This window comes from Panthera onca, chromosome A3 (genome assembly GCF_046562875.1).
Source record: "Panthera onca isolate mPanOnc1 chromosome A3, mPanOnc1 haplotype 2, whole genome shotgun sequence".
Classification (NCBI taxonomy): domain Eukaryota; kingdom Metazoa; phylum Chordata; class Mammalia; order Carnivora; family Felidae; genus Panthera; species Panthera onca.
This window is the reverse complement of record NC_138341.1, coordinates 124,666,177-124,680,197: the sequence shown is the minus strand read 5'-3', so window position 1 is coordinate 124,680,197 and position 14,021 is coordinate 124,666,177. Positions and strand designations below refer to the sequence as shown.

General features: G+C 44.7%; 1 protein-coding gene across 1 annotated transcript; it reads right to left on the bottom strand.

Annotated features, from left to right (window-relative positions):
- Positions 1 to 291: 291 nt before the first annotated feature.
- On the bottom strand, positions 292 to 2,956 carry LOC132688055 (antileukoproteinase-like). Its single transcript, XM_060646783.1, has 4 exons — positions 2,829 to 2,956; positions 1,740 to 1,901; positions 1,313 to 1,462; positions 292 to 538 (listed from the first exon to the last, which is right to left on the bottom strand). Exons 1-4 carry the CDS (start codon positions 2,911 to 2,913, stop codon positions 510 to 512), a joined length of 426 nt encoding a protein of 141 aa, XP_060502766.1. The 5' UTR covers positions 2,914 to 2,956; the 3' UTR covers positions 292 to 509.
- Positions 2,957 to 14,021: the final 11,065 nt, after the last annotated feature.

Genomic DNA, 14,021 nt, shown 5'->3' with positions numbered 1-14,021 from the left:
GAAGAAGGAGACAGGGAGACGGAATCCCAAGCAGGCTCCATGCTCAATGTGGAGCCCACCAAGGGACTTGATCATGACCTGAGCCTAAATCAAGAGTCAGACGCCCAACTGACTGAGTCACCCAGGCGCTCCCAGATGCAGGATTTAAAGCCATATCTGCTTGGCTCGGAAATGCTCTCTTCTTTTCCATTTCCTAGCTTGGGGGATAAAACCACACACACGCAGATCTGTCTTTCTTCACCTCACCCCTCATCCCCTAGACCAGACGCAATGAGTCAAGGAAGACAGAGATGCAGAGAAAACGGTGTATTTATTTTTTCAAGAACCAGTAGACATTTCCCTCTTGTGTGCCAAGCCTCACGTTGGCTGCTGGGCACACGCAGATAAACCAAGCCCGACCTTAGGCCCCTGGAGGTGTTGGTCCCAAAGCCACACATTCATCAAGGCACTTTCCTCTTTCTCTGGTTTGGGGAGAAAAGGAATCCTCCAACCACACGTACCAGGAAGTCCTAATCTTGTTGAAGTGGTGAGAACGTGTCTGTGGAAAGAAAATAAAACAGAACCTCAGCACAGGAACAATCCCAGTGATCCTTGTGTTCCTCCCACCCAGAAGGTCGTCCTTTCAGAGGGCCCTGTGTTCCTTGGGATAAGAGAGAGAACACGGTGCTGGAGTGGTCAAAACAGCAGTGGTCTTTGATCTAGGAATCAAGAACGAATTCATGTAGTCCGTTGACTCTCCGCTTCCATCTTCATTCTAGTAAAATCAGGGCATTGGGCCAGATAATTCAGGAATGGCCTCTACACCTGGGCATCACACTGGGCTTTCTTATGGTTCCAGGTGACCTAGCCCTAGCGAGGCCACAACCATGGCAACGCTCTCTCAATGCACACGGCACTTCAAGTTTTAAGAGACACTTTTACATGTAGTATCTCAGTGGACATACTTGTATCCGCTTTACAGATGGGGACACTGGAGCTAAGAAGGATACAGGCATTGCTCACCGTCACATAGTCAGCCAGAGGCAGAGGTGATAGGAAAAGATCAACTTCTTCCCTTTGGTATCATGGCTCCTTTCGCCTGGCTCATTCCAGGAATCCTTCCCTCCCAGGACCCAGAACTGCCAGTCATAGGTGGCCCTGGGGACTGCTTGTTTAGAAAACTGGGGGTGAATGGTGTCGAAGGGCAGTGGGTCTGCGTGGTGGGTGGGGAGGATACGTAGGGAGAGGCCAAGCATCCTCCTTCACATGGGAGAGCACCAGGGAGTTGAGACCTGTCGTCGGCTAGGGAATACGGGTCTGTGCCAGATCTTACCTTTCAGTGGCTCAACACATGAATTCCCACATGGCCCCTTGCAACACTTCAGACCGGTCAGGCAGTCACCGTCATTCAGGCAGGTGTCTAGGGGGTTGGGCTCCTTACACTCGCCAATGACCAGTGGACACCTCCCAGGATTGACCTTAACTGGTGAGAACAAGGCATGCCAATCACTTCCTCTCTACCTCAGCACCCAGACTGAGGCCAGTGAGTGTCCCGAAGGAGCCCCCTTTCCGCCAAGGGGGCCCTAACCAGTGCTGCAAGTGTCTGACAGACAGAGTGACTCATTAGCTGAGTGAGTGGCTGAGGGGCTGGCCGGCTGCCCTCCCCCCTCCCCCCCACCCGCCTCCCGCAACTTCTCCAAGATGTGTGTCCTCAAGTTAAAATCCCTCTGGTCCTCTCTTCCAGGACTCTGTTTCCTCACCTTGCTCCGATGGGTCTACAGGATCCATGCATTTGTTGCTGCAAATGCTGGGACAGCATTTCTGATCTTTTGGACACTGCCAGTCATTCAGGCATTCATGGGGCTCGTACACAAGGCATAGGCCATGAGGTCTGAAGGGGCAGGCTCCACTCTTAACTTTTTCTACGGGCAAGAACAAAGGAAGAAGAAGGAGATGATTCTGAGTCATGACCACCATCCTGGACTGCCACCATGGCTGATTCCCAGCTACCAATGAATGCAACGTGGACTGGCTCAAAAAGTCTTGAAAGTGTAGCCGTAGCTGTTGCGAGCCAGTATGAGCCACCTCCGGCACGCAGCCGGATAGAGCTCATGGTCAGGTGCTCCCAGCCGGGGATTGACTGGGAGGGAGGCAGAGAGGGACTGCCATAGCAGGAGAGGCGACTCGTCAGAGCCCGAAGGGAAGATTGCAGATCGGTTGACAAGAAAATAGAGAAAGAGAGCGACCTTGAAAAAAGAAACAGTAAGAGAAAAAAAGAACATTTTGGAAGAGTGACCAGACAGAGACTGAAATGATGTGACAGAGAAAAAGACCAAATGGTAAAGAAGAAACTGTAGAGAAAGAAAAGCAAGCAATATGGGGGCTGGAGTCAACCGGTCCATCTGGCAGAAGGTGGGTTTCTGGACGCTCAGAAACTCTTAGCTGAAGTCTTCAGAGAGACACTTGAAATTAGGGACCAGGAGGGGCGCCTGGGTGGCTCAGTTGGTTAAGTGACCGACGTCGGCTCAGGTCACGATCTCACAGTTTGTGGGTTCGAGCCCCGCATCGGGCTCTGTGCTGACAGCTTGCTCGGAGCCTGGAGCCTGCTTCGGATTCTGTGTCTCCTTCTCTCTCTGTCCCTCCCCGGCTTGTGCTCTGTCTCATGCTGTCTCTCAAAAATAAATAAATGTAAAAAAAAAAAATTCTTTTAAAGAAATTAGGGGCCATGGGCCGGACCACTGGAAAGGTGGCTACAGGGTCAGTCCCTGGATTAGCAGGAAGAGGCTACCGCCATGCGGAGCCATCACTGACCCTGGCACCTGGATACGGCCTAAGAGACTCCAACTCACCTGTGCTAGTACCTTCTGCAGTCCAGGGCGTGAGGATTTCAAGGGCAAGGAGCACCGTGAAGGTGATGAGGCTGCTGGGTTTCATAGTGACGGCAGATGGGGCAGTGGTGGCCAGAGTCAGCCTCTCCCTTTGTACCTCCGCCTGAGGGTGTGGTCTTTCCAGAACTGCCCTGGGCCCTCCCAGCTGCTCTTTGTAAGCAGGAAATTCAGGGGAAAACAGGAACTCCACTGTATCCATGGCTCTATCCCCCAGGAGGGACATGTGTAGAACGGGGGGGGGGGTTGTCACCAGGCTGGTCAGGAAACTTCTGGAACCACCTGCCTTTGGCCTTTGGAGTGGAGTGGGGGAGGGGCCACGAGGGGAGAGCACAGGGTGGAACAGAAGGACATTACAAAGGAGCCTCTCTACTTGCCTTGACTGTCCCACACTCCTGGATTACCGGGGTCACTCCCTTTCCCAGACATCAGGGGACAGATTCGCCTGCTCGCTCCAGACTTGTTTTCACGTAACACATACAGTTCCAGGCACTCGGCCAGTCCCACCGGGGTTTCTCAAAGAGCCCCTGTAGGATGGTGAAGAGAGGACAACAACCCAAACCACTTCAGGCCTCAGTCTTCCCATCTAAGAGATGGGGTAATAATACCCAACTGGGTCACTGAGCAGGACTGGAGATAAAGGGGGTGGAAGAGGCTGGAGGAGAGGGAACACTTTCCCCGAGCACTGGGTGGAGGCGAAGTGCATGGGAATACACCCATTTTGAGCTACTTGGCCCTGAGATGAACCCATAGAACTCTTCCCAGCTGTCAACTGAACAGCCGGGTAAGCAAGGAGGGTCGTTTAACGTGCTCAGAAAGTTTTCCCACATCCCAAATTACCTCCACCGTGCTTTCATAATTACACGAAGGTTCTCATTTTACTGAGCATTGGCTGTGTGGCAAGGAGTTCGTGTGGAACATTTCTAAATATCAAAAGGAAGCCCATTACGGTGTAACCAAGAAAAAAAAAAAATGCATGGGATAGCCAGGCCAGACTGGAAAGGGTCAGAGGGCTCCAGGAAATTCACCTTCTGGAAGGTGAAATTAATAACACACCTGATGCATATGAGCTCATGCGGAGAAGATTTCGGCAACCAGTGAAGAGCGTGCAGTTGAAAAGCGGTATGTGCTGGAAAACCAACCAAACACACCCCCTGACAATTTTTCATGTCAAAGAAAATACAAAGTTGCGCCAGAAAGGAGAAGTAGGTGGTTTGCTCCTAGCTCAGCTGTGGCTGGTGTTCACACAGGCATAGTAATGTAAACAGTAGTGCTGACCTCATCAAATTGTCACAGGACCCTCCCGGGAGGGAGGGGAGGGAAGGGTGAGCCTGTGTGCTAGAGGCCGAAGGGGGCAAAGGACGGGACGAAATCTTATTTTCTTTTTTTCTTTTTTTTTTATGCTAATTTTTTAAAATTTATTTTTGAGAGAGGGAGAGAGAGAGACAGAGCATGAGTGGGGGAGGGGCAGAGAGAGAGGGAGACGCAGAATCCGAAACAGGCTCCAGGCTCTGAGCTGTCAGCCCAGAGCCCGATGCGGAGCTCCAACTCACGGACCGTGAGATCATGACCTGAGCTGAAGTCGGACCCTTAACCAACTGAGCCACCCAGGTGCCCCAAAACTCAACCAGTTTTGTGTGCGGTTCTGAATCTTGACAAAGGTGCGAAGCCACATAACCACCATCACAACCAAGACAGAAGAGTTCCATCCCCCTTCAAAATTCTCAGGCACCCTTTGGAGTCGATCCTGTGCTCTGCCTTCAGCTCTTGGCAACAATTGGTGTGTTTTCTGTCCCTCTCATTTTGCCTTTTGGAGGGTGTCATATGAACAGAATCAAACAGGATGTAACCTGTTGAGTCTGCCTTCTTTCACTTAGCAGAATGTCTATGGTCCCAGGTGTTCGTTCCTTTGCAAGGCTTAGCAGTATTCCCATTGGATGGAAATGTCCCAGCTTAGGCATTCCCCAGTGCAAGGAATTTTGGATTACTCCTAGTTTTTGGTATGATGAAAACAAAACTGTTGTCGGTATTCACGGACAGGTTTTTGTGTTCATGTGACTTACATTTCTCTTGGGTAATTTCTAGAAGCAGATTGATAGGTAGCGAAGAAATGTGTGTTAACTTTATACGAAATGGCCATCTCCGGAGTGGCTGTACCATTTTGCATTTCCACCAGCAGTGGATTCCCACCAGACCTGTCATTGCTTCGCATCACTGACAGCACTTGGTATTGATGGTGTGTGTGTGGTTTTGTTTGTTTGCTTGCTTTTTGTTGTTGTTGTTGTTTTGGTTTTTGGTGTTTTTTTGTTGTTTTTTGGGGTCTTTGTTTTTGTTTGTCTGCTTGCTTTGGGCCATCCTAATAGGTAGTAGATTTCATCGAGCTTTTACTTTACATTTCCCTAAAGACTAATCGCGAAGTGATGATTTTCGTGTGCTGATCTCCTATCTGTATGTATTCTTTGGTGAAGTGTCTGTTCAAATCTTTTACCCATTTTTATTGGGTTGTTTTCTTATTACTGAATTCTGAAGTCTTTGTATATATTCTATATACAAACACTTTATCAGATATGCATTTTGCCGGTAGTTCTCCCCAATTGGCGGCCCGTCTTTATTTTCTTAACAATGGTTTTCAAAGATCAGAAGTTTTAGGGGGCCTGGGTGGCTCGGTTGGTTAAGCGTCCGACTTCAGCTCAGGTCATGATCTCACGGTCCGTGAGTTCGAGCCCCGCGTTGGGCTCTGTGCTGACAGCTCAGAGCCTGGAGCCTGTTTCGGATTCTGTGTCTCCCTCTCTCTCTGCCCCTCCCCTGTTCATGCTCTGTCTCTCTCTGTCTCAAAAATAAATAAACATTAAAAAAAAATTTTAAGAAAACAAAGATCAGAAGTTTTTAAAATTTTTGTTAAATTTTTAATGTTCTTATTTATTTTTGAGAGAGAGAGAGAGCGAGGGGCAGAGAGAGAGAGGGAGACACAGAATCCTAAGCAGGCTCCAGGCTCTGAACTGTCAGCACTCAGCACAGAGCCCGATGCAAGGCCTGAACTCACAAGCCGTAATATCATGACTTGAGCCGAAGTTGGACACTTAACCGACTGAGCCACCCAGGCGCCCCCAGAAGTTTTTAATTTTGATGAGATACCACTTATCATTTTTTCTTCATTATGATTTTGCTGTTGCACCTGAGAAATCTTTTTATAGCCCAAAGCCACAAAGATTTTCTCCGTATGCTTTCTTTTCAAAGTTTTATAGTTGTAATTTTTGAGATTATGTCTGTGATCGATTTTGAGTTAGTTTTTATAAATGATGTGAAGCATGGATCAAGGTTAATATTTATATATATATGGATGTTCAGTTGTTCTGGCATCGTTTGCTGAAAAAACCATTTTCTTTCCTCCAGTGAATTCTCTTTGTACTTTTGTTAACAATTGACTCTATTTCCATAAATCTCTTTCTGTACCCCCTATCGATGCACAGGCCTGTCTTTTGGCCAGTACCACAATGCCTGCGTTGCTGTAGTGCTATGGACTGAATGTTTGTGTTTCCTCAAAATTCATGCGTTGAAGCCTTGGTCCCCATTGTAGTGGCACCAGGAAGTAAGGCCTTTGGGAGATGTTTAGGTCATGAGGGTGAAGCCCTCATGAATGGGATTAGTGCTATTATAAGAAGAGATATGAGAGAGATGATCTCTCTCTCTCTCTCTCTGTCATGTGAAGACACAGTAGGAAGGTGTCCATCTGCAAACCGGGAAGAAGGTTCTCACCAGACCCCAAACCTGCCAGCCCCTTGATTTTGGACTTCCCAGGCTTCAGAACTGTGAGAAATCAATTTCTGCTGCTTAAGCCACCCAGTTTAGGATATTTTCTTATAGCAGCCAGAGCAGATTAAGACATGTAGCTTTATAGTAAATCTTGATTCCAGCTCAAGTTTTTTGACTATAGTTTACAATTAAGTTTTATAGCTGACCCTGTCTGTGCCCTGTCCATAATTTCAAGGCATTCACCATCCCGGTACCTTCTAGTGGCATCTAATATAAGTACCTGGGCTATCCTGCCTGAAGGTTGTCTCTCAGCCCAAGTCAGGGGAGCCAAATGCTTCAGCCAGTGACAGATAGGAACTGGAGGATAAATACCCCATCTTTTTACCCTGGATGGGAAATTCCAAGGCGGGTTCTATACCACCTTCCAGAGTTTTCTGATAGTATTGAGCCCCAGTTGCCCATAATAGCTATCTTCTCAGTATTGCACTCTTCTTGGCTTCCTTCTTCCCTGTCTCACAAACCTATTCTCTGAATAGTGTTCCTTGGATCACCTCCTAAATAAGTTACTTGTCCTCAAATTACTGCCCCAGGGTCTGCTTCCAGAATAACTCAACCAAAAAGATATATCCCAGCACCTAGCTCAATGACTGGCATATGTAGACTGCAACTGTCATCAGACCAAAGACAATACCTCTTATGTAGTTCAGGAACATGACATGGTACATATTGAATGAGTCAAACAATAAATAATTCATTGAATGAACTAATGAAGGAAGCCTGGAACAGCCATTAGCCAAGCATGAGTCCCCCCTTCCCAATTCATGGTAGTCCTTGGGGACACTCATTCAAGTCCGGATTTGTAGTGCTCCTTTCTTATATTTGGAAGAGGTTCTCTGAAACACGCTAACAACAATCTCTAAGGGGAACGAAGGGTGCCTCTACCGTGAGGCAGGTCACTTGAGATGGTGGCCTGGTGCCAACACGTTGGTGGAGGGTGTCAGGATACAAACCTGCTGGACTGAGCCAGAAGGTGCAGATTGAGAAATGGGGTAAAAAATAAGGGAGCATCACATCAACCACACCCCCTCTCTACCAGCGATCTGATGGACAATGGTAGCTGTCAGATCTCCTCCCACCGGAAATGAACTTTACAGATGAAGTCCTTCCTGCTCAGGTTTTCCCTACCCGGCTCTTCCTAGATGGGTCTTCTGAAGCTTACAGAAGGTTTGAAAGACCTCTCGACCACCCCCACAAATCTGTTGAGTCTGTGGAAATAAACTTGCACAGTGCCATGCCATGAAGACTTTGCAATTGCTTGCTAATGCAGCACCAAGTACATGGATATTAATTATATCGTGACTATTGGAGTTCTTGAATATATATTTGGCCTCATAAATAATCATGTATGTAAAATGAAAGAAGACCTCAGTTTTCATCAGTGATTGATAAAAATTTTAAAGTCTGATCATATATTATTATTCTTTAAAAGCAATAGATTTTTTAATTTCTTTTTAAAAATGTTTATTTTTGAGAGAGATGGGAAGTGCAAGTAGGGGAAGGGCAGGGAGAGAGAAGGAGGGAGAATCCCGAGGAGGCTCCATGCTGTCAGCACAGGGCCCGACGTGGGGCTCAAACTCATGAACCGTGAGATCATGACCTGAATTGAGGTCAGGTGCTTAACTGACTGAGCCACCCAGGTGCCCCATGTTGTAAGTGATTTTAGAGTGAAGAGGGCTGAAAGATTTCACCTGCAATTAGATCAGAAATTTATATTTTTTTTAAGTTTATTTATTTTCAGAGACACAAGGCACCTGAGTGGGGGATGAGCAGAGAGAGAGAGGGAGAGAGAGAATCCCAAGCAGGCTCCATGCCATGAACAGAGCCCCACCCAGGACCCGAACTCACGAAACTGTGAGATCATGACCTGAGCCAAAACCAAGAGTCAGATGCTTAACCAACTGAGCCACCCCTGGAAACTTAATTTAAAAATAACAAACCACTAGGGGCACCTGGGTGGCTCAGTTGGTTAAGCCCGGACTCTGGATTTCAGCTCAGGAGATGATTCACAGTTGATGGGATGCAGCCCTGAGTAGGGCTCTGTGCTGACAGTGTGGAGCCTGCTGGAAATTTTCACCCTCTCTCTCTTCCCCTCCCCCACTCGTGCTAGCTCACTCTCTCTCAAAGTAAATATATAACATTACAAAAAGTAAAAACGTTCTTTAAAAAAAAAGCAAAAAAAAAAAAAAACCCACTAAAAGCAAAATATAGGTCTCCTCTGACACGACCACACTCATTTTCATCCTCCCCTCCCAGAGGCAATCACAAACGTCAGAACACCAGTGGGGCTGAGGGATTCAAGAAATTCAAATACCTATAAAGAAGTAATCAAGATGGAATAGTAATGCCTCCAGGTGAATTTCATTATAAAAGTTTCCATAATCAACGAACAGACTTTGGGCGGCTCCTCCGGGCAAGTGTGGAGAGAAGAAGGACGACCCAGAACCTACCTGTGCCAGCTACATAATCTGCGGGGCCCAGTGCAAACCAAAAATGCAAAGCCCCTTGTTAGAAACCATTAAGGATTTCAAGGTGGGGGCAGCAGAGATTCACCCCAGTGTGACTGTGGGGGTTCCTGCACCCACGAAGCTGGTGCACCTTCTGGAAAGTCCCGGTGCCGCAACCAACCACCTCTGTGATGCTGGAAGAATCACCAGCCTTCTGAGGCACGGTCTCCTCTTGCCTCCAAGGAGGGCTTTAACTTCCTCACTCGGTAGAGTTGTTATCACATAGAAAGCCGTCACCGTCAGTAAATAGTGGCTATGATTTTTACCTTAAGGGCCCCGCACACATCACCGCAGCGGGTGCTGCTGAACTGCATTCGGGGCCTCAGGCCGTGGTGTCTGCACTGCGGTTGTTCTGTGCCATCCACCTCCTGCCCGCTCTTGGATCTGTTTCTCTCTGCTCTGACCAGCACATGCCCCTTTGCCTTGGCTGCAAGTCCCTTCCTCCCCCCGACCCACTGACACTGTGTCACCAACTTGTGGCTGTGCCTGGGGCCACCTGACCTTGTCCAGATATTGTCATTTTATTCCATGTTATTTAAGAAGGCTATTTTTTTAAAAACGGGACTTCAGTATTTCTTCTTTTTTTTATGTTTATTTATTTTTGAGAGACAGAGAGAGAGAGGGAAGGGGAGGGGCAGAGAGAGAGAGAGAGAGAGAGGATCCAAAGCAGGCTCTGACGGTCAGCACAGAGCCCCATGCGGGGCTCGGACTCATGAAATCACGACCTGAGCTAAAGTCAGACACTTAACCGACTGAGCCACTGAGCCACCCAGGTGCCCCAAGGCTATATATATTTTTAAAGGCAATTATGCCAGTTCAGAGATAGGACAAGTAGAGAATCCTTCTTTGGGTCAAGATCTGAGTGCACGTGGAGGCTCCAGGAAAGAAACCTGAGACCAGTGCCACAGAGAGATTTGGAAAGAGTGGGCAAAAAACAGGGAGTCTTACAGATAAAATTCTTCCCATAACACTGTATATTAGCTATACTGGAATTAAAAAAAAAAAATACAAATAAAATAAAATAAAATAAAATAAAATACAAAAAAATAAATAACTAAGATCCTTCCCAATCATCAGAGGGAGACAGCTGTGACCCCAAGACTTCCTACCGTCCTCACAGCCTCATCGATCCCCACAGCCAGATTCTTCCTGGTTTGAATTTTGGAGGTTTTGACAAAGCTGAATTCAATTCCCTCCTAGGCACTGCCCCAAGTCTCTGCTGAAATGGGAACTGAAATGGGTCCCCAGGGGAGTGGCCCTGGAGGGTGGTGAGGGAAAGAGAAAGTACGATCGTCTGGGGAGCCAGCAGAGAGGACACGGTGGGACAGTTGGGGGACTCAACCAGTCCCCCAACCACATAACCCCCAGCACAGAAGCTCTGTTAAGGGTGCTGGGACCGCACTGGAAGACTATAACCTGCCAGAAAGCATAAATGAGAAGATAAAGCTTGCCAGCTGTTTCATTATAGATACTCAATATTCTCATGTATTTACCCCAGCTTTTGTTCTTCTTCTTTTTTTAATGTTTATTTATTTTTGAGAGAGTAAGAGCACAAGCAGGGGAGGGGCAGAGAGAGGGAGACACAGAATCCTAAGCAGGCTCCAGGCTCTGAGCTGTCAGCACAGAGCCCGATGCAGGGCTCGAACTCACAAACTGCAAGATCATGACCTGAGCCAAAGTCGGACGCTTAACCAACTGGGCTACCCAGGCGCCCCACCCCAGCTTTTGTTCTGTGTGTTATTTTACAAAATTGGAACTATACTGTCTAGAGTACCTCAAATTAATTTGTTTTCCTTAACATAGCAATGCAGTACACAGCTTGAAGGTTAAAATGCTACTTTTATTGGTAAAATTCGTACTCAAGGATAACAAGGATAATTGTCACTACTGGGTCAAGTTGTATGCCATGATTACATTTCATTCTTCGTACAATTTTTGTTTCTTCCAGAGATGAATTGCCTTATTATTTCATTTTTCTTCCCCTTAAAGAAAAACAATTCTAGCGAAGGCTGTGAGTCTCCAATGGCACCTGTAAAATGCCTCTGACCAAGACAGTAAAAATACAGAAGATCTAAACAATATAATTCACACTGTACTTTTGTAGATGTGCGTTTAATTTTGGACACTGATAACAGAAACTGTACTGTTTCTCAAGCAGTGGAACATTAAAAAATATTCATTATATACCAAATCACAAAGAAATCCCCAGTATGTTCTCATAAAATAGAAACAATACAAATGATATTCTCTAGTAGCCATGCAACATAGTAAGAGATTAGTAATACTTTTTTTAAGTAATTTTCTTCCCAGAAATTTAGAAATTCTGTAAAACAATGGTTGGTTAGGTCAAAGAGGAAATAAAAACTAGAATCACAGAATTTCTAAAAATTACTCATAATGAAAATGTTGTATATGAGACTCTAAGTGATGTGAGTTAAGCAGTAATCCAAGAAGCATCCATAGTTTTAAATATGAATAGAAAAAAAATTGAAAGGGTGAAAATAAATTAAATACCCAGCTCAAAAAGTGTAAAAGAAACACAAAAGCAAACCAAAGTGAGAAAAATAAAAAGCATTACTATAGATAAAAGCAGAAAGTAACAAGTTAGGAACCCCAAAAGTATGCTGAACTAACCAATAAAATGCTATCTTCAGAAAAAGATCCATAAAAATACATCAATGGCGAGCTAATCTAATCAATAAAGTAAGGAAGCACAAATACACAACATAAGAAATAACAAGGGAAAATACCTACCTACCCAACAGGGAAAATTCTTTTTTTTTAAGTTTATTTATTTTGAGAGAGAGTGGGGGACAGAGAGAGAGAGAGAGAGAACAGGGGAGGGGCAGAGAGAGAGGGAGAGAGAGAATTCCAAGCAGTTAGCTGTGCTGTCAGCACAGAGCCTGATGGGGGACTCAATCCCAGGAACTGTGAGCTTATGACCTGAGTCAAAATCCAGAGTCAAACGCTTAACCAACTGAGCCACCCAGGTGCCCCTCAACAAGGAAAGTTTCTAAAATCATGAGAGGTTTATTTGCACAGAATTATGTAAGTAGATATAAAATTTTCTCACAGATGCTGAAAAGACCTTCCAAAAAGTCAACTCTCATTCATTCTTTTTAAAAACTATATACACATTTGATAAACTAAAAAATTGACCAAGACCTACTCCATGGAGAGACCCAAATCCTTTTCCATTAAGGTTAAGACACAAATCCTTTTCCATTAAGGTTAAGAAGAAAGATATCCACTAACTTCACTACCATTTCATATTATACTGGAAGAATTAGCAGTGTGTTGTACAGGATTTTAAAAATTAGACACATGAAAATTACAAATAAATAATTAAAATTATCATTGCAGATGACGTGATCGTGTATCTATCAAAGTCAAAAGATTCTATGCTAAACCCAACAAAGAATTTTGTATTAATATTAAAAAATCATTGCTTTTCTTATGTATCAACAAGAAGTTAGAAGATTTAATGTAAGGGAACATTTCATTTATAACACAACAAAACATTTAAACACCAGAAATAAACACCATAAGAAATTACCAAAATTTTAAAGCATTTCTGAAAGACTCAAAAGTACACTTAGTTAGGAAGACATCCCTTGTCCTTGGATGGAATGCTTGCAGCATAATAAAACTGTCCAATTTCTTCAAGTTAATTTCACATGACCTCAACAAAGTACCGATTAGGTTTTTTTTTTTCCCCCAGGGCTTAGAGGAGTTGATTGATTCTAAACTTCATATGAAAAGTAAACAAGCAAGAATAACTAGGAAATCCCTGAAAAAAGGAAAGTATCAAAGGACTAGCCTTACCATATGTTAAATGATAGTATCATGTCTCTAGAGTTAAAGCAGTGTGGTATTGGTATACGGATAGATTAGTTAAAGGAACCAAATAGAAAGCTCCAGAGAAGACTCAGCTACAAATGGAAATATAATGTATGATAAATGTGGCATTTCAAGTCACTGGAGAAATGATATAAGGAAAACTGTAATAATTTTTCAATGCATGTCAAAAAAAAGGAAAGAGAAAAAAGAAATTATAGTCAAAATCAAAAGACAGAAAAATTTGGAACAAATATTCTCCGTTAATATCATAGAAAAGGAGCTAATCCCCCTGATATATAAAAAGCTTTTTATTTTTTATTTATTTTTTTAACGTTTATTTATTTTTTTGGGACAGAGAGAGACAGAGCATGAACGGGGGAGGGGCAGAGAGAGAGGGAGACACAGAATTGGAAGCAGGCTCCAGGCTCTGAGCCATCAGCCCAGAGCCCCACGCGGGGCTCGAACTCACAAACTGCGAGATCGTGACCTGAGCTGAAGTCGGACGCTTAACCGACTGAGCCACCCAGGCGCCCCAAAAGCTTTCTAAAATAAAGAAGAAAATGATCAGAAACCGAAGAGGAATGTGGGTAAAACACAGGATAGAAGATTCATAGGAAAAAAATTAAAATTGCTCTTGAAATAAGGAAAAAATAAATATCAGCCTCTCGTATAGGAAAACCACGCATTGAAATTATGCTCTGATACCATTTTCTACCAGACTGGCAAAAATCTAAAAGTTTAACAGCAAACTCCATTGGCACAGCCGTGAAGAAGCAGTCTTTCTCAGACATAGCTGGTAGGAATCCAAAAGAGTGCTGTCCCCGGGGATGGGGATTTATCAGTGTTTAACCAAATTATGTATGTATCTATACTGTCAGTAATCCCATTCTAGGAATCTCCCCCGAGGACGTATGTCAACAATCATGCTAACATAATTAGTGACATTTGTAATAGCAAAGATTGTAAATGCAAGACAAGGAAATGAGAGAAATAAACTTAT

Excerpts from the sequence above, each read along its gene's own strand:
- LOC132688055 (XM_060646783.1), bottom strand. The coding sequence starts at position 2,913 with ATGAAACCCAGCAGCCTCATCACCTTCACGGTGCTCCTTGCCCTTGAA. Across the intron at positions 1,463-1,739 it reads TGTAGACCCATCGGAGCAAG|TTAAGGTCAATCCTGGGAGG; the intron begins GTGAGGAAACAG and ends TGTTCTCACCAG. Across the intron at positions 539-1,312 it reads ATGTGTTGAGCCACTGAAAG|ACACGTTCTCACCACTTCAA; the intron begins GTAAGATCTGGC and ends TTCTTTCCACAG.